This window comes from Macrobrachium rosenbergii, chromosome 27 (assembly GCF_040412425.1).
Source record: "Macrobrachium rosenbergii isolate ZJJX-2024 chromosome 27, ASM4041242v1, whole genome shotgun sequence".
Taxonomy (NCBI): Eukaryota; Metazoa; Arthropoda; class Malacostraca; order Decapoda; family Palaemonidae; genus Macrobrachium; species Macrobrachium rosenbergii.
This window is the reverse complement of record NC_089767.1, coordinates 37,715,806-37,742,341: the sequence shown is the minus strand read 5'-3', so window position 1 is coordinate 37,742,341 and position 26,536 is coordinate 37,715,806. Positions and strand designations below refer to the sequence as shown.

At 34.0% G+C, this 26,536-nt stretch overlaps 1 protein-coding gene across 1 annotated transcript; it reads right to left on the bottom strand.

The window, feature by feature from the left end:
• Positions 1 to 634: 634 nt before the first annotated feature.
• Fancm (FA complementation group M) lies at positions 635 to 25,275 on the bottom strand. Its single transcript, XM_067129574.1, is given in 29 exon segments — positions 635 to 1,151; positions 2,952 to 3,046; positions 3,761 to 3,813; positions 3,816 to 3,857; positions 4,566 to 4,781; positions 5,305 to 5,467; positions 5,798 to 6,505; positions 7,248 to 7,343; positions 8,166 to 8,283; positions 8,565 to 8,710; positions 8,848 to 9,057; positions 9,060 to 11,848; positions 12,574 to 12,777; positions 13,883 to 14,000; positions 14,399 to 14,532; positions 14,797 to 14,905; positions 15,056 to 15,198; positions 15,388 to 15,451; positions 16,046 to 16,177; positions 17,144 to 17,290; positions 18,372 to 18,529; positions 19,286 to 19,448; positions 19,968 to 20,048; positions 20,649 to 20,795; positions 21,643 to 21,732; positions 22,242 to 22,414; positions 23,376 to 23,543; positions 23,880 to 24,091; positions 24,954 to 25,275. Coding segments are annotated over 28 exon segments (6,966 nt in total). The 5' UTR covers positions 24,076 to 24,091; positions 24,954 to 25,275; the 3' UTR covers positions 635 to 1,048.
• Positions 25,276 to 26,536: the final 1,261 nt, after the last annotated feature.

The window sequence follows — 26,536 nt, the reverse complement described above, 5'->3', positions numbered from 1 at the left end:
TGTTATGGAGCCATATTTCTTCCGTCGGATTGGCGTACGACGCGTCATAACCCCGGAACATGCGTCGTAAACCGGGAAATACTGTAATTTCTGATGAATATATTTGAAAAGCATCTTAACCTCGGAACGTCGTAAGCCAGACCCACTGTAAACCGGGGACTGCCAGTATAAGGATGGTCTTTTTTTAACATACCAAATCTGATTGTAGGAAGTTCAACCTAAATGGAAAGTATTGCACAAAATTTAATAGCTACACATGAATTCAAACGTGATAACTGATATTAAACTTAATGAAAAACAGAGAATTTGAAGCATACACAAGGTGATAACATTTACAAAATAAATGAATTCAAAAGTGGGACAAAATTCGGTGTTTAATCAGTGAGAAGTTAAAAGGACACTGGCAACAGGTAAACTTAGTGATTCAAATTATACACAAAGGATGTCTTTCTCTCTCACTTCTGAATGGGTGTTATAACCTTATTTTTTTTCACCCCTGGGTTAGACGAGGGAATAAGGTTGAATTCCATTGGCACTCACACAGTCCATTGAAGATGAAACTTACTTCCCACCACAGCACAGTTAATTTAACCTAACAACAGGTAATATACATCAGTAAAAACAACAACAAAAATATAATTAAATAAAACTTTATTTAATGATCTTATCACAGTCACTTTAACATCTTAAAGTAAAAAATATGAAACAATATCATATCTATCATTTTTTAAGTATTCAAAAATATATATTTTTTATTTCAGTATTTACAAATTGTCATGTAAAATAATGAAATATATTTATTAAATAAGTTCATAATATGCATTTTGTTGTGATTAATATATAAGTACATTACAGTATACAACTGCTTTTTATGCAAATGTAAAGAATCATAATACTATACAAATAAAAATACAGTAATATGATTAAAAAAAAAGTCATGTTTTATGTTTCACATTAAAATTTTTAATATAAAAATATAAAAATAGAAAATAATCCATTTTTGTACTGAGTATTCATAACTATTAGTCTAAAATATATGCACAGTATACTATGAGAGCATATCTGCCCTGAATGTTCTGGAGATGAGTTGGTGGACATCAGCAGCTCGCTGGTGTGACATGCAGCCTTTCTTTGCAATAACTTCTGGGGTGCTGAAAGTAAAGGGAAATTGCAACCACAGCATTTTCAATGTAATTCCTTCGAGGGGTAAAAGTTAAAAACTTTTGAAAAAAAAACATGGCTTCTAACGCACAATATTACAATCTCATGGGCGAGAGAATTTTAAAACTCCAGCCTCAGTCCCTGAGTTCAATCAACACTTCAGTACTTACTTGGAATAAGTTTATCATAAACTTCTAAGCTAAACAAAACTTTAACTAATACCTTAATTACAAGCATATGACGTACAAGTATTAAGCAAAAGCAAAACGATAACTTCTTTAATTACAAGAAGATACACACAAAAGAAATTCACACAATTCAAGTGCAGTTCCTACAGAGAAATAGAATTTTGTCTAAAATCATCCTTTTACATTGATCTTCATACTTTCACTCCCCACCCCAATTCAAAATGAAATTATAGCTACCTAAGATTATCGATGTTTTCAATGGTTGCTATTATAGTCATTATGGCATTGCTGTTTTTGCATAAACTTAGTGAGAAACCTGATGCAACAGTACTGTGATGCACAGGTTCAGTGATATCCTCTAACTGACATTTGTGACTGTGGCCTCTTACATAAGTTGACCAGCATCTCATGATTCCTTTGGGATGATTCAGATCCCTGCCAGTTTCACTGCATACTAAATCTAAAATTCTATGAGATATTCCAATAAAGAATGTGTCACTGAACATTTTCAGTGTGCAAAAATGTGTGAAAATGTAAAACAAAAACAAAAATAGTAGAACTGTCAAGCTCCCAAGAGCAACACCATTGGCTGCCAGGGTCAGGACAGCAAAGTGGCTCATGATTGCACTGTCTGAGCCTGCTGTGAGAATAACAGGGTTGGGAGGAAGCACTCACCCACTGGTAGCTATGACTACTTTATTCATATATGAAATGTTATTCAACTTCTCAAAGGAAGTTATCTTTGAGTGTTGTGTGCAATTATGATACAGAATACAATAGAAGTATCCTAAAAGAATAATGGTTTCTTCCAATAATTAACATTTACATGACCAAAACATGTTGTTTTGTCAGCTGACTCTACTACTCCCTCTTTGCTCTGCCCAAACAAGCTTAATGTAAAAACTGTTACAAGAAATAAAGCAATATTTTATATATAATCTACTCACATCATCTGCTTTCTACAGTATCTTAAGTTTTATTTTATACTAATAAAACTTTGAAGAGTGTGTGACAGGAATTGGCTAGGCATAAGTACTAACTGGATCCTTCTTGGCAACATTTCAAAATGGTGTGCCTGGATGTGTTCCAGACAGTTAAGGTCATTTACTATTAATGGAGTATTAGTAACAAATGCAATTTATTGCAACGTGAAATTATTGAAAACAAGCTGTACTTCTTATAGGATACAGGCTATATGGAACCTGTTAAGTACAGCAATTTATTGAATTACGCATAGCACAAAGCAACAACGTGAAATTCAATACACAGTGAAAACAAGCTGTACTTCTTATAGGATACAGGCTATATGGAACCTGTTAAGTACAGCAATTACTAATATTCGCTCAGTCATTACAGAGGAAATATTTATTTTGGAACACATATGTGCAAAAAAAATTGAACATGCTTTCTTCTCAATTCTCTCCTGCCAAACAATCTTTCCCCTTCCATCTGAATTGCATATGAATATATTAACTTATTCTACACTACAAACATCCTTCTAATGCCCTCATATTACACCTAAGTTCTTCCTAATACAGTGCAGTACCTGCAACTGTTCCATACTTAGTGTTACATGAAAAGCTTAATACTAATAATGCTTACCTGTTAAAAAACTCATAAAGAGTTCTGAAGTTGGAAGCAAGGCACAACGCAGTCACATAACTGATTCGAGGTAGGGATCGGTAGAAGTTGACAACCTGAAATACAGTATCAAGTTCCTAGAGAGAAAATTTTAAATCTAAAAACTTTGAAATGCTATAAGTAGAAAATTATCAAATCTAACCAATACTAAAAGACACAAGATAAACCAGGACAGCAAGTGCTGTATAAATGACAAAGTCAAATGTACCACTTTAAGAAGTAACAATTCTTCTCTGTGTAGTATTCCAAAAATAAACTGTTTCACTAAACATACAACATAGCTTTATTTAGCTTAAAGTTTCATTTTCAGGCTGCTGACTATTACTATATGAGGTGGGAAATTTCCCCCCCCCATCACTTTTCAGTAAGGACTCCTTTCTCACACACACACACTACTCAGTTTGAGGCTTTACTCTAACTGAACCATCTGCTGCCATTACAGGAGGAGCATCATCCTGTCTAGAATGGTTTCCATTTACGAAACAGAATCTGTACGTACTGCATGTTCCATTTACTTGAAAGCTCTAACAACATCCAAAGCTTTAATTTACTAGACAGCTTAATGCCATCTCCACCCACTGTTTCTTTCTTTTATTTTTTCTTTATATATTTGGCAGCATTTGTGTGTGAACACATGAAAAGCAAACAAGTGGCATGTGATAAGGAGAAAATTAGAGGTAGCAGAGTGAATGCCAAATTTTACTGCTGAATAATCCATAAATAATGGCGACATGACTAATAACTTCAGCACACATCCCACAAATTCTTACCTGCTGCCACCGCTGGATCTCTGCTGGCAAAACTGGAATGTTGAAACCTTTTTCTTTTCTTGTTCTACCAACTGCCAAATTAACTGAGATGTTTCTTCTGCAAGTAAAATGGTAATCAGGTACATTCATTAAAAAAAAAAAGAATGCCAAAATTATAAAGGCCCTTCCTTGACAACACAAAATGCTAAATGTGGTGTAAAATGGAAAAATTATTGAGAGACCTAATGTTACTGTCACAAAATAATGGAGAGTTGTATTTTACTGCAATTCTAACTTTCAGTTCCTGTAATGATAAAAATTTCCTTTCAAACCCTTTAACTTTTTAGTGATTTAAGGTATTGCTGAAGACATTCAACTTTTTAATACTTAGCAAAAGGCACCACAACTGTTTAGACCTAATTTTTCAACTACTGTATTCAATACAATACGGAAATTTATAAAAATTCTAAATTAAGCTTTCAATTATTCTAGGTAATTTAAGTAAATATGCAAACTGTGTTTCAGTTTAAAATAATTCATGGCTATTAATTGTTTAACCTTAGACCTAGAAGCATTTATGGTCATGCAAATGTTCAAATTTACAATTTCACTATGTAAAATTTATATTTCATAATCAAAATTTCATTAACTTGAAGTAACACAGCTTATATTTACAGGTTTCAGTGAGTGGGGACAATATACTTAGCAATTATAGATATTTTAAGAAAATAAACATAAGTGCAATGACTCAGACCAGCATGAATATTGTATTTCTGACATTATCCTTGCAAGACTAAAACTAGTCAAGCAATCAATCCAAACTTACCTTGGCCACTGGAATACAAAACTTTCAACTGGTTCACCTGAGCACAGGCACATGTAATTGTGTCAATGTACTTGGAGCGGACATGAGTTAAATTGTATGGGGAATCTCCATGTCTTTGTTTATCAAGTTCCACAATTATGACAGACCTTTCAAACACCGCCAACATCCCTTGTACACGCTTTTTTAATGAGTCTCTGTTTTGGCTGTTGGTGAATACTGAAACAAAATAAAAAAAATTTTTCAGAGTTTTGGAAAGTCCTATACAACCTAAAGTTACCAGAATTATTTTGTAAGAAAAAGACTCTGTTAAATATATTTCACACGAAGGCATAACTGGCTCTTAACTACTATCTGTAGTGTAATAAACTCAAAGTGACTTTTGGCATTCAACAAACAACAATCAGCATATAGACCATGCATGAGGATGCTGAATTCTTTATCTTTTATTTTTTTTACTCACTGTAACCCTCAAGAAAATTACAAATACTTGTCTCAAATGCACTCAGGTCATCAGATAAAAATAAGGAGGCCTTGAAGTTATGAGGAAAATCCAATGTTCTTAAAAAGGCCAAATCCATTTAAACCAACTGAAAATCTACTGTATATAGAAGCATTTTGAAATATATCAAACTGCACCTTTTTTTCCAATGAACATCATATTCACTAAAGACTGAATTTCAATTTAACTGAAATTTATCTTCTGAATAATATTAACAATAATAATATATCACTATCTTACCAGACAGTTGCAGTCTTGATATGATCATACGAGTAGAAACTGCGTACTGCCCACATCCAAGTTGAACAACTGCTGTATTTAGCCCATGCTGCAACTTCAACCTGGAAACAATCTGTCCTCCACCATTCACTTCGTGGGAATCAACAAGCACCAGTCCTGGAATCTATAAATAAGATTATGGAGAGGTATATTTAAATATACAGTAGAAAAAATTTCCATTCTCTGGCTATCATAGGATGACATCAGCCTACATTAAAGAAGAAAATAGTGACACTCGTACAGTATTATCATCACAAGTGGACAACTACTGAAACGAAAGTTAGCTCTTGCTACATAGATTTATAGTTTTCTGGTGCTTCAGATCTTTTCTTGTTTAATAACCCTGTAAACTAACTAAGAAGGATTCTATACATTCTATGGACACAAATTTGTACTGAGAAAACCTTATTTTCTGAATACTATATCGACAGAAGAGACACAACAGTATACATACCTGATTATGTATTTTTACATTTTCATCAGATGATGAGGTGGTGAAAGTGGTCTCTTGAGAACTTGTAGAAGGCAAAATATTTGATGAGGAAGTACGTGACAAAAGTGATTTTGTATTCTGTGGTCCACTTTTACCAATAGGGGTCTTTGCTGTTATACTTGACAGTTTTACAAAACATTTCTTAATAGGTATATCACTAGTAATATTTGCATCAAATTGTTCTGAACTACGAAGGATTAAATCATGACCTTTCATATCATTACTCTTTTTCAAAGATTCACTCAGTTTGCTCTGATCATAACTGCTACAAGGCACATCACCCTTTTTCTCTGTTAAACCTTTTGCAAGACTTTCCCTAGGGGTAATGCCCCAACTAGTTCTATCACAAATTACCGTATTTGATAAACCCAGTCCAAAGTCTGACTTTTCACTAATACTGGTAATTTCTTTATTCAAATTTCCCGGTTCAAGAGCATCTGACTGTAAGAAGTTATTCCGCTTGTTTACTCTTTTACCTGCCATCCCTTGATTTTCACCACCACTCTCAACTTTTGTTCCCTCCTTGCCAATTTGTTCACATACTTTCAATTTCTTTTTCTCTGTTTCTTCTTCACTTGATGAGTCGTTTATAACTATCCTTTTCCGCTTGTTTTTTGGTGGTTTCTGAGATTCTCCGATCTTATTACACTTGAAGTTTTCACGAATTGCCTGAAATGGAAATCATTTTCTTGTCAAAAGTCAAACTCAACAAACTACATCAACTTAAAATATGAAAATCTGCTTTCCTTTTATTGGTATTGAACTAAAACAAAAAACTATACTTCTGAAGACAATTTATTTAACAAATGCCACAAACTCCAGGGAAATTTTGCTAAATATCCAAATTTTTATGTGAACGTAGAATCATCATCATCACCGCAGTAATCACAATAATACAGTCAGCCTTGCTGTATGTAATGGGGAAAATTGTAAATCAAGCAGAACTGAAAATGTAAAAGATGGAGTTGGTTCTAAGTGATCATCTCACCCACCTAGTGGCCTATGTGATTCAGTACCATTCATTTCAAAACGAACATAAAACTAAATGTAAAAGAGCAACAAACTGAATTAAGAAAACACAAAAATTAATATCAATGGCACCAAAATATTTAAAATTAATTGTATTCACCAAGAACAATTTCCTCTTTCCTTATTGTTAGAGGCAGCTATTTTGTTACTACTGTCATGAGCTATCTACTTCACTGAAAACGAAAGGGGGAACATCTGTTGGAGTTTGTAAGTGACACAGATTAGATGGCGTGTAGAAGAGAGGCAGCTCCCCTGGATGATAACAGACATGGATACTAATTATATCCACTCTGAACACTGAGAAGTGTCTGAATGAAGATGAGAGGAGGCAGTGAGTAAAGAATGACCAAGAAGGACTGGCTTGTAAGACAAGTCTAATTACCTCTTGCATAATTGAATCTTCAGCGAGCATACTCTCTCCCATATATTCTGTATTGTATTCTATAACATCATTACCAACAACAAAGCTGTCTTCACTCTGAAAAATTAACAGTAATAAATTTAAAGAGCAACTTAGTTCTCTTAAAACTACAAGCATTTACAATAATAATAAAGCTCTAATGTTACATGCACATTATACAGATGTTCATAGCTTTACTTTGCCTGAGTCTAGCAAATGGCATTGCTATAAAGAAAAAATATATATATATATATATATATATATATATATATATATATATATATATATATATATATATATATATATATATATATATTGAGAGGGTAGACCACCTTCCTGAAATATACAGAATTTACTGTAAATAACATCAACAATTTAAATAACAACATAGGTAACATTTCAAGTTATGCTTCAACTGACAATACATATCTTTTTAAATCACTGATTATTTTGTAGGTGGTAGATTTGTCCAGGCACCACCACCCACTGAGATACTACCACTAGAAAAAATAGCGGCCTACTATGACAGGTCTGACAGCCTAATACCTTTACCCTGGGTACATTAGATGGTCTTACTCTACAAATCACAAAACACTGAAGATGATACTTTTCTTCTTTTTTTTATCATTGTCAAAATTCCCAGGAATGGACTCACTAAAGTCCTTAAATGGACAAAACTGACTGCTGGGATTGTAAGTATTTTTTCTTACAACAAGAATGGAATGTCTGTGAACATAGGTGCACTGAAAGGCTATGTTACAGGTAATAAGTTTGCCATGAAACAAATGGCTAATAGTCACCAGCTACAAAATAACCATTCAATAAGTGAGTATGACATACACTCAACTGGCAATACAATTAGCATAACTTTATACAAATTAATAAAAAGACAACACTTACCTCATCAATTTCTTCACTGTGTTCATCAGTATCCGATAGACACTGTACTTTGGGCAGATATTGATTCCTCACTCTTTTCACAGGACTCACAATTGATTTCAGATAGATGGCTTTAATGCTGTAAAAATTGCATCCAATTAAAATCCTTTGAGCTTGAGTCATTCAGCCTCCTAAAGACTGGTGCAGTTACAATACACAACTTTATGAAGATTACAACACACTTCAGTTAGGCTTCTAACTTTAAACTATACATAAATTTAAATGGAAAAAATGCCACTATTACCAATGATGTAGAGAGGAAATACCACATAAGTATCTGAAAGCAGTCCAATAAATAATAAATGCATGCAGACCAACAACATGAAATCTAAGGTTAAAAACCTGTTACTATGAACTTACTCGACATTAGGATCCTGAGAAAGTTCCGTACAATCATTTACAAAGCTATCGTTAGCATATCCACCTTCATGCTCACTCTCATCACTGGAGACCGCAATGCCATCACAGGAGAGTTGAGCTTCTCTTTCAATAAATTCTAACACTTTCTGCACAATAAAAAGATAATTAATCAGAAGAAATCTTAAAAAAAAAAAAAAAAAAAAAAACAGTGTAGCATAACTATCTGGCTTTTACATTGCAAGAATTTATCACAGTGAATCATTTTAAAATGAGGGACACTGACCTCTTTGCGCTTCGATAACTTCTTTGTTTTTGTTTCCTCTGTAGACTTTGCCTGTCGGTATGCAAGACGAGCATCCAGTCTAAAATCCTCCTCATCATCATCATCATCCTCAAAGGATTTATTTTCCTGATTTGTAGTAACCTTTCTTTTATCCAGCACTGAGCTTGAACTATTACTTTCTGAATTACTTTTATGGAAAGAATTGTCCTCACTATCTGAACCCAGAACATTGCATGCTTTTCTTTCTCCTCTTTTCCATATGTAACGGTATCTTGAGATGCACAAAAGGAACCCGGGCTTTTCATCAACATAACCTTTTTACTAGAATGGGGTGAATGCAACGAACTGCCATCTTCAGATGATGATCTCTTGAGGGTTCTTTCTGAAGACTTTCTCGTAAGACTTCCCAACTCACCAAGAGAATCTGACAAATTACTCTTAGAAAGCTCCTTCTTGGAAACAGAGGATGGGGGCTTCTTGGATAGATCATCAGATTTTAAGGATTCATTTTGTTTACCAGATTCATATCTAACACAATCATTTACAACTGGCTGGAACTCACCAGTGCCAAATAAGTCAAACTGAGGAACAGATGGGTTGGGACTATCTGTTTGAAAATCATCATCATCAAAGTCTATGTCATCCATTAAGGAAAAGTTAGGACAAGCTTCAGTATCCACCTTCTCAGAGCTGGCTCTTCGGCTCAACAATGACGGTTTCTTCTGTGCAGATGTAGTGATTTTCTTGTAATCTACAGTACCTATATCATTCGATGCCACTGCAATCTTATTTTCAGCATCAAGTTTCACTGGGGATACCACTTGTTTTCTTTGGAAGGGAGAGTTTCTACTCAATTTTGATTTCCTAAATGAACTTTCACGAACTGACTTATCGTTTCTAGTTTCACCAGCACTCTGATCAATGATATCAATAATTTGCGTGGCACTCAAAAGTTTTTGTGACTTTGGTTGGAATGCATTAATGGGACCACCATAATCTTTGGAAGACTGTGCATCACTTTCTTTATGTCTATCAGATACACTAGGATTGCTTTCCTTTTCATCAAAATCATTCATTTCTATATCAGCAAAAATATCTTCGTCTAGGCTAAGATCAAAGCTTACCTTGTCAAGTGTTTTTTGTAACAGAGACTTATTGTCCTGAGAATCACTGTTAGGGTGTTTATCTTTACAAAAAGATCTACGAATTACCTTTTCTTCAAGGTTTGATTCTTGCTTTGTTGCCCTCAAATTGGATGACCAGTCCTTATTTGCATGACTTATATTTGATGCACTATCATTTAATCTGGCAGAAACTACACTTCTGCCTTCATAATCTCTTGCATGCTTTTGTAATCTGTTATTTTCCTTACTAATTGGCTTTTCAATCTCTTTATTCACCTGATGATTCCGATTCATGTCTGTACTGCCAGAATTTGCAATATTTTCACATATCTCAAAACTTTTAGTATTCTCTTTAAACAGCATTCGTTGTGATGATCTTTGAAAAGATTTATTTTTAGGTTCACCCGAGATATCCTCAAGAGTGCTATGTATTCCTATATCAGGTGGATCGACGTGATATAATTCAAACTTACATGTTTCATCTTTTACTACATCTGGTTCTTCACTCTTGTCCACATCTCCAGCATCGCTACAGCTTTTGCTCTCCACTCCAGGGTCAGATTCCTTGCCTGCAAAAGTAAATCGACTCAGCTTGTGGCGTATTCTATCCCCAGTGCTCAACGATGAAGTTCTATTGGCAAGAGAAGCAGACCTATTGATGCTGGCATTAGTCTGATTGCTTCCCTTAATGACTTCTCCTCTGTTTGGGGTGAGTGTGTCCTCTGTAAGCAGCAAAGAATTTTTTTCTATCGCAGTGATTTCCGGTGTTGTGATTTTAAATAAACGTTTGGCATTAACTTTTGGGGTTGAAGAACATATCTTCAAGTTAGTTCTCAGAGGCTTCCTGTAAGTAGATGTAAGTATAGGACTTACTTCTGTGACAACGATTGAAGTTGCCACTTCATCATCATTCTTCCTTGGGGTAAGTATATCTAGTTCGTTAGTTGGAGAATATTCTTTTCCTGCATCTTCAGTGAAATTTTTTTCTATATCACTATCTTCTGCATAGACAACCATTTTAACAGGCTCATTGCCCAAAGAAGTCTTTGGTTTATTGCATAAACTGGTACTTAATACATTTCTCATCGAAAAGTTAAGATTGGGAAGATCATCATCATCGTCACCATCATACATTTGATCTTTCATTCTTATTGCTGATGAAACTTCTGCTTTGTCCAAAAGGCAATTCAAGACTGGCTTATCAAGATGATAGTCATCCAGGGTCGTTCTGTTTTTTTCTTCCACCCACTCATCTATAGCCCTGAGAACTTCAGAAGGACTTTCTGGTTCATCATTCCCTTCCCATTCTAAGAGACATTCAGTCCTGGGTGGGCTACAAATCCGAAGAGGGGACTTTCTCCCACACACTGGAAGCTTAGTTATCTTAAATGAATTACTTTCATTGTCATCAGTTTGCTTATTAGAATCGCTATCTATAAATCTACCCTCCTTTACACTGTCAACTTTCATGTGGTCTTTATCTGTTGGAATTAACACTATATGGTCACTCGCTTGGGATTTTGGATTAGAAATTTGAGAAAACTGATTCTTTTCCATTCTGGGATTATCCTCAACAAAGTCAACATCTATCACTGTGACATCATCATCACTATCATCAAGATGTCCATCATTACCCTTTTTTTTCGTTCCACTGGAAATGCATTCTTCATGATTAATGGCATCTTTCGGTACCTGTGAGTTATTCTGAGTGTTCCTAAAGGTACTGGGAGATATTTTTGGGAACATGGAAGTAATCAGTGCATTCTTCTTTACAGTCGTATTCTTTTCAACTATGGATTTTTTACCTATCTTTGGCCCCCTTTTTTTTTTACGCAATTCTGTTGCTGGAACCATCAACTGCTGCTGGTAAGAGTCCTCTGAAAAAGATAAGAATAATCATTTTACTAAATCAAAATTCATACAAACGAAAAGCTAAACAATAACAGCAATATAATGAATGTTCAAGTGTACCCAAATCAAAGGGAATTAAAAGCCTAAGCTGCAAAAGGCCACAGTAAAGAGGCTACGGCAGAGACTAATTTGTTTTGCAATACCAATAAACATGACGAAGTGCCCTACATCCATCTTGCATATTCCAGCTATTCTGCAAAGTTTAAGGAAAGCATGTAGCTAGCTGTTCCTTCCTGCTGATAGGTTGTGGCTAGCTGTTCCTTCCTACTAATAGGTCAAAGATGCTCATGAGGATACATGACTGATTTTCAAGTTATTCTTCTGCAGTTTTCAAAACTTCAGAAGCTATGTGTAAGGGACAATTTGACAATGAATTAAGGCTAATTAAGATAGACAGGTTTGTATGAGAAATTTGGTTTTATTTATTAAATATTTAAAACTTCATCCCAAAGTAAAAGTCAGGGTTTGGAAGAAAATCAAAGTACTTTGGAGTTTCAACAATAATGACTTACCCAATTATACATTTTTAAAGAACTACAATTTCTTAAAGAAAATTTAAAAAGACAAACCTTCAACACCAGACTTGTCTGAGTCAAATGGTTTAACTCAGTGTTCTAATTAATGATTCTAATAATAATAACAATACTAATAAACCTCAGGGAGTAAATAAACAAAACCATATAATACACACCTTTTACATAAGACATATCCAAAAAAGCTGCCATTTCTAATCCATATGGATCTTCATCAGGCCCAATTGTGACTTGTAAATTAACAAATTCAGTAAGCTGAACAAGATGGTTACTGCGTGAAGAATGACCGATGTGATGAGCTTGTTGCAATGAATTGTGCCATGGCTGGTACAGTCCGAGATCAATGAAATTCCCATCCTCCTCTGAAATGTAACACTTCACAGTAATGAACAAGAAAAGCAAATCCAATGTAATTTTAATATCAATTAATAAAACAATATGGCAATGAAATGACTAAAATCACTACAATACATGCTACAATAAAATTCACCAATTTCACACATGGAATGAAACAGAATTGAACTGGAAATAAACGACAGCTACTTAGACATGAAACGAGTAGACCGAAAAATAATTTCTTGGCCAATATCATGCAATAATAATCATTCTAGAAAAAACAGAAATTCAGTTTATTATTACAAATAAAAGTCAAACTTTTTTTATAAGAAAAAATGTACCCAGAATCATATCTTTGATAACTTCCTTTAAAAATTCTACAAATAAAAGAATTAATCTTCACACAGATGAGCTTGACATTCATTACTGAATGAGACTTATCTAGGCTTTAGCACACAGTATTTTTTACACGAATTACCCTACAGTATATACTTGTGAGCATACTACAAGTACATATACAGTATAATAACACAGTAATAGTTTAGGTAAGTTAGGGATAGAGGAGAGGTATTTAGTCTAACACTTGACTTTGAGTTTTCGTTATTTATGGACACATTTGTGAGGTCTGATCTGGAAATAGCAGGACAAGGACTTGTGATCTAAACCTTTACACGGAATAGTTATCGTATTAGTGCTTATGATGATGGTGAATAATGATGGGTATCACCAATTAGCTGATTCAGGGATAATCTTTTACAAAAAAAAACCACCATTTCCAATTAATGATTTTTACTTGCAGACTTGCAAATACACAAAGATCACTGCACTGTACTTATAAAAAAAAATTCACTAAATTCCTAAACTTCATGAAGGAATGGTACTGATGATATATGCCCAAATAAAAATTAATGCAGATGTTAATATTAAATTTACTTCAGTTCCAATTACAACAGATGTTAAAAAGTTCAATTACCTCCTGAAGGAAGAGAGGGCTCTTAAATACAATAGCTGAAGAAATCACAAAAGGAACAAATTTTCGGTGTAAAAATCATAAACTCTATAACACATAAGGAGACATTTAAATGGCATCTAAAATTAGGTCACTAAAGACTATGTTGTAAGCTTTCTTACCTTCACTATCCAGACACAAGAAAGAAGGTTTAGGAATGGCTTTAAAATCTTCCCTCGGCACCCACAGATTATCCCTATACCAATTCCACTCTTCTTCTGAAAGGAATCCATGCTTTTCCTGAAATTCACAAAACAGGACACTAAAAAAATTATTACCCTAATTCAGTCGCTATATTATACAGTATAAACTCCTATGAGGATAAGAAGCCTTAAAGTGATCCTTTACTATATCCATAGTTAAAATACTGGGCATAGATAATGAACATGTCCGCATGATGAAATTCTGAAACACCATTCTAAATAAGTTTTCTAATGAATACTACTTTCTGGTGACCTACTTCGACTTGCCAAGAGAAAACTGATTAATTAATAGTGTTAGGTTTAGGTAAAGAAAAACCTGCAGAAAAATATCAACAAAATCTATAACAAGAAGAATTATGTGAAAGAACACATATTTACTTAATATGATAAATAAAAATCCTGATAAAGACTGTTAATATTAAGACTAGTACATACCTTATTAGTAGAGCTACTATGTGACGGAAACTTTAAGGTTGAGTTTGAAGACAAAGCTTTCTTTCGTCCTCTCTTAGTTGGGACTATCCATTCATCAACTTTCATATGAAGTTTTTGACAAGTCGGAGTGATTCCTGTTTAACATATAAAAAGCATGTGCAAAATTCTGTTTGGACAATAGATCAAGTGGGTAAGATGACAGCATCGGATGGGTAGTTGTTTACAATTATCACTTTAAAATAATGTACAGCTTAAATTTATTAATATACTTCAACTTATTACAAATACAAGAAAAAGCATGACTGGAACTCTATGAGGAGAAGTGCCAACCACCCTCTTAACATAATAAGTGAAAGGAGAAACAGGGACAGAAGTAAACCAAATGAGCGAACTCCTACCTGCAGGAATCATTTTAGAACAATGAGCATAAAGATAATGATTCAGTTTTTCCTTGTTTGCCAAAGCAATGTTAATACTCCTCTTCTGATACTGACTGGCATTGTACATCTGCAAGATAAAAAATAATGTTCAGAAGCCTTGGCGTTTCAAAGTAGTATTCATATTCTATTTTTCAACTTGGTTTCAAAGCCTAGAAAAAAAGTTAAAAATATGTCTCGATCCCCAGTTGAGTAAAATAATGCTAATATAAAAAAATACCTGCTCTTCCTTTCCTTTGGTTATAAGCACAACAATGCGTCCCTCTCTCTTACGCCCAGTTCGACCCATTCTTTGTACCAGACGAATCGGAGACTTGGGAGCATCATAACATATGATCAAGTCAACATCTCCAATGTCCAGCCCTTGAATATAATAACAAAACAGAACTCATCATGGGAAACAGAAATTACCAAGGGAAATACAGAATTTATGTTCTAACTAATATACACTAAATAATTATACCAACATCTGTTGCACCAACTGTAAAAATGACAATAATTCACAAAGTTGATCCTTTGTAAGATTTATAAAACCATAAATTTTGACCATACCTTCTTCTCCAACACATGTAGACACAAGTGTGTTGAAACCACCTTCTTTGAACTGTTTTACCACCTAAAATGGAAAGGTAAATTTTATTTGTGGAATTAAAAACCAAACTTGAGTGTATCACACCAACAAATATTTTTCCAACACCACAAAAAACTAACATATCCTTGTCAATCAATCTTTGACGGAAATACCCAACAGAAATCTCTACTACAACATGAATGTTACGGCAAATACTACAGAGCTTAGCTCCTTTACGCGCAGTGTTTCATAAATCACTGGTTGCATTATTAAAATAAAAATTTGAAAAAGTTAGACCAAAAAATTATTCATAATCACTTTAGCTTTATCTTTACGCTTCACTGGGTTGGAGATTCAAGCTCCTTCCTTGTTTGCCTTTCTACTTTCCACACTGTCTGCCTGAATGCTCCTCTCATTACACATCCAAATTATCTTAATAGTTGAGATCTCAATCTGTTTTCCAGCTTCTAAACAATCTTTCAGCTACTTCTTATGTGAGATCATTTTTTTGAGCAATCTGCTCTTGAATTTCAACATTTTGCTTTTACACACTGCAACAAAAACTATCATTTCTGTAGCCTCTGGTGGAATATATAATAGGAAAAAGAACTAGGAAAATAAAATCATGTGGTTATTTACCCGTAACTGCTCCTTCTGAGATATACCACGAGAGCCACGCACAACAGTACCCTGACCAACAAAGCTCATGGCTTTCACTAATGGCTCATGATGATGCAGCATTTCTGTAATCTCCAGCACACTGTCTCGATACTGTAAACAAGAACTTCAACTATTGAGAAAATTATGAGAAAAACAATCAACACTTAATATTCAAAATGCTTCACTGGCTTCCTATATAGTAAAAAAAATCCTGACAGCCATACACATACTTCAGTAAACTTCCAAATCAAGGTGATTTCTGTTGTTGAAGTGTGATGTGATGTGATGCCTATGAAAACAAATGTAATTTGACTCTGCAAGTGATTTGACAATGAAGTCTTTTATAGATTTTTTCCTGAGGGATAAGTGAGAAAATGTTCTATTTCAATAAGGGTTCATGCACACTAAGAATTAAAAGGCAGTTGATCTACCACTTACATCAGACCTTACCCTTAAAAAAAATATTAAAGTTCACAAGATACAGAAAACTATAATGTGCTTCAATCTTTCAAAAGCCAATGATGTTCCACAGAAGATAGATAAGGACACCTTCTAAAGCACTGTTCAAATCTTTCAAAGATCTCTCAGAGGAACATGACCAGCCAGAGGTTTTTGACCACCTGTCCTGGGTGGTCTCACTTTATGACAAACGACAAATTCATTAACTAAACCACATGGACTTACGGTTTATTATTATTCTGACGTACTTTAAACCGACAACTACCCATTTCTAGCACCCCCTCAAGCCTGATCTGAAGGATCCACTTTTAACTGAGGCGTGTCAAGCAATGAAGTATATAAATATCATCAAAGACAGTGCCAAAAAAGACCAAAAACGAACCCCATTTACAATAATGAAAAAAGTGTAAGTTTAGTGATGAGGAACTAAGAAAATGAACCAGATGCTGAATCTCATATCTGGGATGTTTGTATTACTCAATATCAGGTTGGAGTAAGTGAATTAATTATTTATCTTGAACCAATAGAAGTTCAGTGAGATAGATTCTATCCATACAAAACTAGAGTCCAAAGCATTTTAATCAAAAAAGGGAAAAACTTGTCTTTAAAAAACTATACCTGTGAAAAAATCATGATGCGTGTTGACTTCCCCTCACTAGCAAACTTCTGATGATGGTCCACAACTAGGTCACACAAATGAGACATCTTGGGATGACTGATCACGTAAGACTCCCTTGTGTTTTTCATGGGGCTGGTACTAGAAGTCTAAGGTATTACAAAAAAAAAAAAAGAAATAACCAACCATTGAAATATTTCTACATTATTCTAAATAGTGAGTACAGATAATGTTGCCCAAATGATTCCTTAGAGTACAATAATGTATTTGCCTGTCAATCAGACACATCTGTCTTCAATATGCACCAATTTTACTAGGAAATTTCTTTAATAATAGAATTTTAGTATGTACATTCCATCAAATATTTACTGAAAATTATTTATGCTTATGGGGGGGGGGACATATTTAGCTAGATCCCCCTCTTGCATTTGCAAACTTGACACTGCAAAAACCTTTTTAATTCACAGACTTTTAATGTAACCTTCAAGTAAGAAGTTTGGGGTTGCCAGATGCACGATACTAATCTAACCTGCTTGTCTGGAACAAACTCTATACAAGTGGGTTGATCTTTTTTGTGTGAATTTTTGTAATTAGAATTATTGCCTGACTCCTTATTAATAATGAAAGGAATCTTCCTCTATATGACGATTAATTTCTTTAATTTATAGGACTTGCAATACATACAGGATGTTAAGTTGCAGATATGCACAAGTGTATAAGTGTTAAGCAGGTTGAATACCTGTCCACTGGACTACTATTTGATTTTCCTTTACTACAGTTCACAATTAACTATGATATACATATAACAAATTTATGTAGCAAATTGTTTTTTTCATAGGAATACAAACTGGAGCCTTTCAAATCTGGTGTACTGTATCATTCAACACAAGCATAAGCTGGAACAGCCACTGAATGTAGGTTATTTGTTATTTGGTCCTACAGGGATACAACCCTCACCTTTCATGTGTAGATTTACCCCTTAGTAGGGGGATAGACTCATCAGTTCTTACTTTCCTTACACTCATTTTCAAAAGGTGTGGCAATCATTTTGGCTTTTGCATTTGAAAATAAGCAGAGCAATAAGAAATTGATTATGCCTTTTTTCTGAGTCTAATCTGACAAGTTTAGTCTTTGGATCCTGTCCAATAAGGAACCCTTAAATTCACCATGATGCCAATGGATGTGAAGATTCAAATTCAAAATAAAAATTAGGAACTATAATATACAAACCTGGGGGAAGACGCTTGAAGAGTTCATGGATGATTCCTTTGATCGGTTTGCGTCAACTTCAAACTTTTTGGACAAGTCGTCCATCAGCCGTCTGAACACATCATTGCGAAGAAGTTCTGCTCTTGCAAAACTTTTGCCTTTGTCACCTCCTAAAGTACCTGTGAACATAACCCTGGCTTTGAAGACAGCATCTGCATAAAGCTATACTTGAAACCCAAGTGAACAAAGTTTCAGAGATCCTTCATTTCAGAACAAATTCTACAGAGAAAACTATAATTCATAATAACTTCGACATAAAAAAAAAATTAGTTGATATAACAGGATTTTGTCATCTCATATTTCTTCTGCAAGTGCACTGATCTACATAACATAAGGTTATACAAATACTTTCCAATGCTCAACATTGGGATGACATCCGGAATATGCTGTGGAATCATTTGACTCTATCTCCCATTCAAGAATGGGCCATTCAAAGATGTAATTATTAATATATACCTATATCATTAAAAAAGGAAATACTGTATTTTGTATTTTTCATGATGTAAAAAGAATTCATAAATCTTTCAAGTTTTTGTAAAAGTATTAATTTGCAAAAAGTACAAAAATTTCTGTTTACAGGTACCTTCAACACATAATCCTGAGTTTAGAAAATAACATAAAATGCAATTCTGAAAGATTAATTACAGGGTAGAAAACTTGTCCAGTTATTTTTTATTTGGCTTCATAAGCATGTACCAATTTACTTTTAAACTCTGTAACTTCAAACATCTGATTTTGGTATACTTTCTAAATTGCAAATTTTGACAGCTTTTATATATTGTAATGTCAGTTGTATATTAACTACCTACATAACAATCTGCTGATTCCCTCCTTACTAATATCAGTAAAAATACAGATTTCAAGTACATAATTACCTTTCAAAAACTTATACGAAGACCTTGCTCCGTGCAAAAGCATCAGATCAAAGGCGTGATAGAGAGTCACGCAGAGGGCAAACAGCCCCTCCACTGCTCCAAATCTATGACGGGGCAAATTTTCTGGTGGGTTCTGACGGAAGGCATCACGAGCTTGAAGAAGCTGAGAGGGTAAACATAAATATCAAAACAGGTTTTCCCAGGGATCTTAGGCTATAAATACATTCAACTTCATAATTCTTACAGAAATAAAAACAACTTAAGCTCTGAGCCATTTCTATATATGAAGATTCCATTTGCTAAAAATCTCAACTTTTCTGTAATTACTACAAATACTGCTTCTAGCAGCACAGGGCTGTCCAACCTCAAGCCCATGAGCTTATTTAATAAAGAGAAGAAACCTGATTCAAAAAGGTCAAAGTTTCTAATAACAGTGAAATTTCCTAAACATCATGTAGTTATAATGAGAGGCTACAGTACTATTCTGAGAGACTGATATTAACATCAATATCTCACTAATTTTATAGTAAAATAATACAAATCTCAACAATTTTATAGTAAAACAATACAAATAAAATCATATATGCCACAAATGCAGCTAGAGATTCCCTTTTGGGTTTCTTGAAATGAAAAACCTATCTTTAAATGTAAACAGTAAAGATCTTAGCTTTTCTTGTCTTACCTGAAATTTACTGAGCGTTGTTGCATCTTTGGTAAATAACACTCTTAAATCCAGAAGTCTGTCGACATATACACGAAGTATCTGAAATAATAAGAGCTGACACTGATATTGGAAATGGTGTACTATGGTTTTCTATTAAAATTGGGTTTCTCTAGTAAATGGCCAACAATGCTCGTGCTTTACATACTTTCATCAAAATGGTTTTCATAATATACATAAAGATAGAAAAAAGTATTATAATAAACAGAAGATCACATTAATTATCAATTCTATCTTTTAAGACTAAGCACACGCATGGCACACACAAAAACACAGTACATAGTGGCACTGATACTTGCTTCTCAACTCTTTTAGGATTCCATGATGACTGAGGTATACGTATAGGTATTCTGTTCTGTGGAAGCTTGCCAGGCCTCTGAGCTGCCTTTTGCCATTTACGATAATAAAGTACTGATAATTCTAACATTATCAATTTCACTGATACTGATATAATTTTCCAATGTTTTACCCAAATCACTGAATTCAAATCAAAATTTCAAAGGATTAATATCACCTCATAATAACAAAACCTGTCAATAAACTGCTGCACTGAAGTGTCTGAAAGTGCAAGAAAATGGCCCTCAAACTAGTGTATAAAAAGAACTGAAAACTAGAAAATACTGCATCAATACAAACACTTACATTAAGAAACCTATTCTTGGTATTTGTAAGCTCCTCACCCAAAGGAACGACGATCTTTTCAATATTCCGTTGGTGCGAATATGGTGTAATATCTGGGCTATCCTCACTTCGGAGTTCAATGTGTGATATGAGGAGGTTAGTCAGCACCTGAAAAAATGCAAATTATCTTTTAAACAGAATACCGATGAACCATCATAAGTTTATCTTTAGACACTGAATAATAATGAACCTAAGCATGTACTTATTTGCAAATTCTTGGGACAAATACAAGAAATATACATTATCAAACACATTGCTGTAAACCATAAGAGTTTCACCTATTCATGGATTTTTCTGTGGAACGTATATACACGTTATTTGCAGAAAATTTGCCCATTTGCAGTATTTTTCATTCAAAATATTCACTAATTACTATATTTTCATATTATTTTCATGACAAAATGCACTTTTGTGATAAAACTATTAAAATCCTCCTCTTTTAGAGGGGGTATAAGTATTTTTAGAGGGGTTTTTGTTTGAACAATACAAAAAAATGGTATTTAGTTATGCAGTTCTAAGCATTTTTAGAGGGATGTCAAAGCGCCCATTCGTGTGAATGCATTTTAGCTATGGGGGTTGTGGTACTCATCCCCACCAAAGACCAGGGGTCTACTGTACTCGCAAATGAAAACAATAGAATAGATTAAATTGAAAAAAATTAATAGCAAAGAAAATATATTTGCAGCTGAATAAATTATTACCTTTTTTCCTGTAAGAACTGAAACAGTACAATTATGCCATTCTTGTTCTTTTGTCTTTAAAAGCATTAAAAGAATAATTTTCACTATTCATCATTGCTCTACAGTCTCACTGAAATTAGGATAAAACATCAAAATCCATTTCAAGAGAGAGAGAGAGAGAGAGAGAGAGAGAGAGAGAGAGAGAGAGAGAGAGAGAGAGAGAGAGAGAGAGAGAGAGAGAGAGAGAGAGAGAGAGAGAGAGAGAGAATTATTACCTGCTTGACAGCAGCTATATCAGATCCTGGTGTGGCACTCAAGGCTAAAACACGAAATTCACAACGGCGCTCTCTAAGCTCTCTCATGACCTGAAATAAAATTTTTTAATAAAGACCTAAATGTATGCAGCAATTAATAATAAGCAGAATTACTAAATTTTACAACATAACACACGAGATAATATTTAAACAAGTCTAAAGTTTTAAGAAAATGTAAACAAGGCATGTATTTACAATCCATCAGCATATAGGAAGAAGGACCAATTATATACTGACAAATGAAACAGCCATAGCTTCTAAGCACTGAGGTATTCTTTGGTGTGGTCTAATATCTTCAATATGATTGGTATGTTTGGATTCTAAGGTCAACACCACAGGCATCAAACCCCCTAGAAGCTGTTGACAAGGGCTGCACAGACAGTTGATCCGTGCATGGGGATCAAAGGTGGGTGGTGCAATACAGGCGAGATTAACATGATGCTCAATCCAGAAGAATTGCTGTCAATTGACACTGTCCACACAATTGTGGTATGCACATGCTTAGGCAGAAGAGAAGGGGTCACATACATACACCTTACATTAACAATAACAATACTGACCTGACAATATGCATGGTTACCAAGAGCACGGTGAGCTTCGTCCAGGACAAGGCACTTAATCAACTCAGCTGGACAAGCCCCCCGAGCAAAGTCATTTGTAAGAACTTGAGGTGTGAGAAAAAATAAACGCTTTTCTTTCCATTCTTGTACTCGTGCATCTGGGGCCATTGATCCTAGTGATGATAATGAAAACTAATTCCTTGGAATTTGAAAAAAATGCAAATAAGAATATTTCCTCCCTTTCAAGATAATAACAAAATAATATTAAAAAGAAGAAGAAGAAGAATTGCCACTGATTATCTTATCTTTCTTAGCTAAACCCTACTATATAATCTATTCTTCTTTCATATACTAACTGTCAACAAAGTAACAAATTCTAGTATAAATTTTTACGAAATAAATTTAGATCACAACTCACAAAGGATAAAAAATGCCTACTACACTCTAAGACAAAAAATTAAGAAAATAAGCCAAAATGAAGTTCAGCATTCCTTACTAACAATTAATATTCAAAAATTTCTTCAACACATACTTTGTAGCTCTTTGTTGCACATTTTTAATGTAATTACGATGCAACCTTCAAATTATGCCGAGCAAGTCACATGGTATGCAAGAGTATACAGTACTGCATCTCAGATGTACAGTAGTGGCTTAAAAAATGTACATGTTATGGACTAACATTGTAGGCTACACAAAACTTTGCTAAGTATACAGCTAGCTGCTTTCTAAAAAAGTTTATATCCTGTCAGTGATTTTAAGGGGCATTTGTATTTATATATAATTTTTACATAGTATCTCAGGTTAAAAGCTAACATCAATAATTACTTTGATACATAATATAGCACAGCCTTTATACATCACTTGGGACTTATAATTAATTCACTTTTCATTGTAGTAAAAGGTAATGAGAAAAAAAATAAGGTAAAAATTGACATTTACATCACTTACTGCTGTAACAGTAACAGTACTGTAATCGTAATCAATATAATACATACAATAGCAATGTTTTACAAGCTTCAAAAGTTTATAATCCAAAATGCTATACTAAGGACCTGGCAAGAGATTACCCTAATAAGGATGAATGTACTTCACGTGATAATAAACTTCCCTTTGACAAAACCAAGTTAAACTTACCTGTCATTTGAGATATATCTTCCTGAGGTATTCCAACAATATTGAAACATGCTTCTACTTGTTGAGCTACTAAAGGTTTGGTTGGCGCCATGAAAACTACTTTGCAGCGTGGATACCAGCGGTAGAAATTATACATAACAACAGCAGCAATAAAAGTTTTGCCAAGACCTGTAATTTTGGAGAATTTTTTTAATTAGTTCTACAATAATTTGCTACACTTTGAGAGGATTTATAAGGTTATTGCTCTCATCATTCTTATTCTTTTCTGATCGCTGACATTACCAACTTTTGGTAATTTTAAAGACAGCTTCAAAAACAGAAATGCAATACATAGTAAGTCTTCTATAGCCATATACACGTCATTCTCATAAATCACTGAAATTCAATGAGCTTCTTAAAATGAATTATTCAAAACACATCAAAATGCCAACCGTTACATTTTATTAAGGAAACTGACTTGAGTGTTTAACTAAAAAATATATAAATAACTACACAAAAACTAACCTGTTGGCAATGAGACAAGGGTATTCTTATATAAGGCTTGTTCGACAATTGCATACTGATATTGACGTAGAGGATAATTCACAGGATAAATCCACGTGTTTCCAGCATCCAAGTCAAACCCCGAAGTGGATTCAACTGATCGGTTTTCAAATGTCCTGTGATTTGATGTTTTCACAAATGATGGACCAGGATTCATACCATTTTTATCTGACCTGTTGATCAAGCAGTAAAAAAAAATACTTCACATGTTTAGAACTTCTCAAAAGAAAATATATCAACAAAGTATTGCTTATATTACACTGTACAGTATATACTCAGTTACTAGAGCGACTGAAAGTGACCTTAACCAGAGAAATATGTACAATATTAGGACCCAGTGCCCAAAGTTAGGGTAGGTCAGATAAGCAATTATCCTACCTTGTTGAAATGGTTGGTGAAACTAAAGACTACTACCACACCCCTCTGGTTAAGTAACTACCAGTTTACATGCAAATTGGGCAAAGTGTTTAGCAACCGCCTCTTCAGGATGAATGTAAATAAACAAAAACTGTAAATATCACAAACAAAAACAAAAGACATAACATAAACAAAAGGTGATAAATATTTCAGCCAGCGCCTAGCAGGAATCAGGCTGCAGTAGTAGTCTTCAGTTTTACCATCTAGTTTTTACAGTTGCACACACATACTGCTAAACCCAACGTCATATCGAGGGGTGCCCTCTGGCCAGATCAGGGCACAGTGCCCTAGTTTAAGTTAGTTCAAGGGAAGGTTAGGTTGGGTTAGGGTGTGTCCGTTTAAATTTCTTTAAACCAGAATGTGGAAATAGGCCTAATGCGCGCACCTCTTGTGGCATTTTACCTTAAATTTCTGCTTGAAATCCATAAGGTTTGTGTTTGCAAACAAAATAAAAGCATTATCATTCTAAAAAAAAACGAAACGTAAGACGAAAATCTTCTGGCATACACACTGATGTGAACAATTAACCTACGAAAATTTTATCCAAAATACAAGCTAGCCTAGTCAAACAGAAAATGAATTTAACAGATACACTTAAAAAATACAAAAAATATTTACCGTATGCTCTCATCATACGCCTGCTAAAATATCATCATCCTCGTCTAATTCATCATCAAAAGGGTCAAGGGTGAAGTTGACAGAGGGCGTATTTTCGCTGCTGGTGTTCATCTTGATATAACTGCATTGGCTCTTGGTGTTCTTTCTCGACTTTCTCCACTAACTGCACAATTTCTGTTGTATGAAAGTTACGAAAATGTGAAACAATAAAATGTGCCCTATCATAATTATTAACCTTTTCAATGTTTTGTTTACAGGTTCGGGAATTCGGGATCAAATCATGTTCTTGTAACCTTGTTCGATGTTCAAGCTTTGCCTTTGCAACGGCTCCTCAATTCGACATTTTCCTTTCATATTTTTCTTCACATACGATAAAAGATTTGTCGTATCTTAAATAATGCATTCACTCAATAAAAACTTTCCATATATTTAATCTGTGTCCTCTTCATACGGCTGTTGTATTCAAAACAACAAATATTAATCCATATTTTCACATAAATTTTATATGAAATTTCTTCCTATATGTCGATGATATTCAATTTCAATTATTTAATCTTACTCTGAAAAAATATGGATGCAAAAGTGGTGTTGCATATTTGTTCTTTAACTTTTCCTCTCCATTTCCTGTATATTTCAATACATATTTCAGTACCTAACTCTCCTTTCCCACTATTATCCCGCAGTCTAGTTTTGTCTTTTATTCCAAGTCGTTTCCTTTATCCTGTATCCCGGTTTACTTTTGAAATAAATTTTATTACTGGTTTCTTCCATCTCCCTTCTTTATCTTTTCCAATATCTAGCCAGATTTACTTGACTGAGAACTATGAGAAAGTAGACTGACTTGAAATGAGTAGAGATTTGTGCAAAATAAATACAGGAAAGACGTGAGTGGCAGAATTTCACAAAGGCCCCTTGCGTCACACCGTACTAGAGGCGATGGTGATTATGCTTACAACCAGAGTGGTCCCATTCCTGGTTACACCCTCGTCCCTAACAGGAAGTTGGTTCAACTGAAATTCTGACATTGCAACCTGTAAAACGTCTTTTAAAAATTCTTCGTTAAATGTAGGAAAATTCAGATGTTTGAGCCATGAGGAATATTGCACACATTCTATATATATATATATATATATATATATATATATATATATATATATATATATATATATATATATATATAAAGATAAAATCCACGAAGGAAACGGAAACACTGGAGTGCTGCGAGGCCTTTCGACGCTAGGTCCTTTACTTAGCAGACTGCTAAGTAAAGGACCTAGCGTTCCATATTTTCGTGATTCAGTTATATATATATATATATATATATATATATATATATATATATATATATATATATATATATATATATGTGTGTGTGTGTGTGTGTGTGTGTGTGTGTGTGTGTGTGTGTGTGTTACGATAGCCAGCTCTACCTTCATTATATCATGTAATATGCTTTTTGAGTTATATAAATTAAATAATTTGATGATGTGTGTCTTTTCCTCATTGTACATATAATGTACAAGAAATTTAAAGTCTGAGGTTATATGACGATGTATGTGTTTGTGCCTTGTAAATTACGAAAC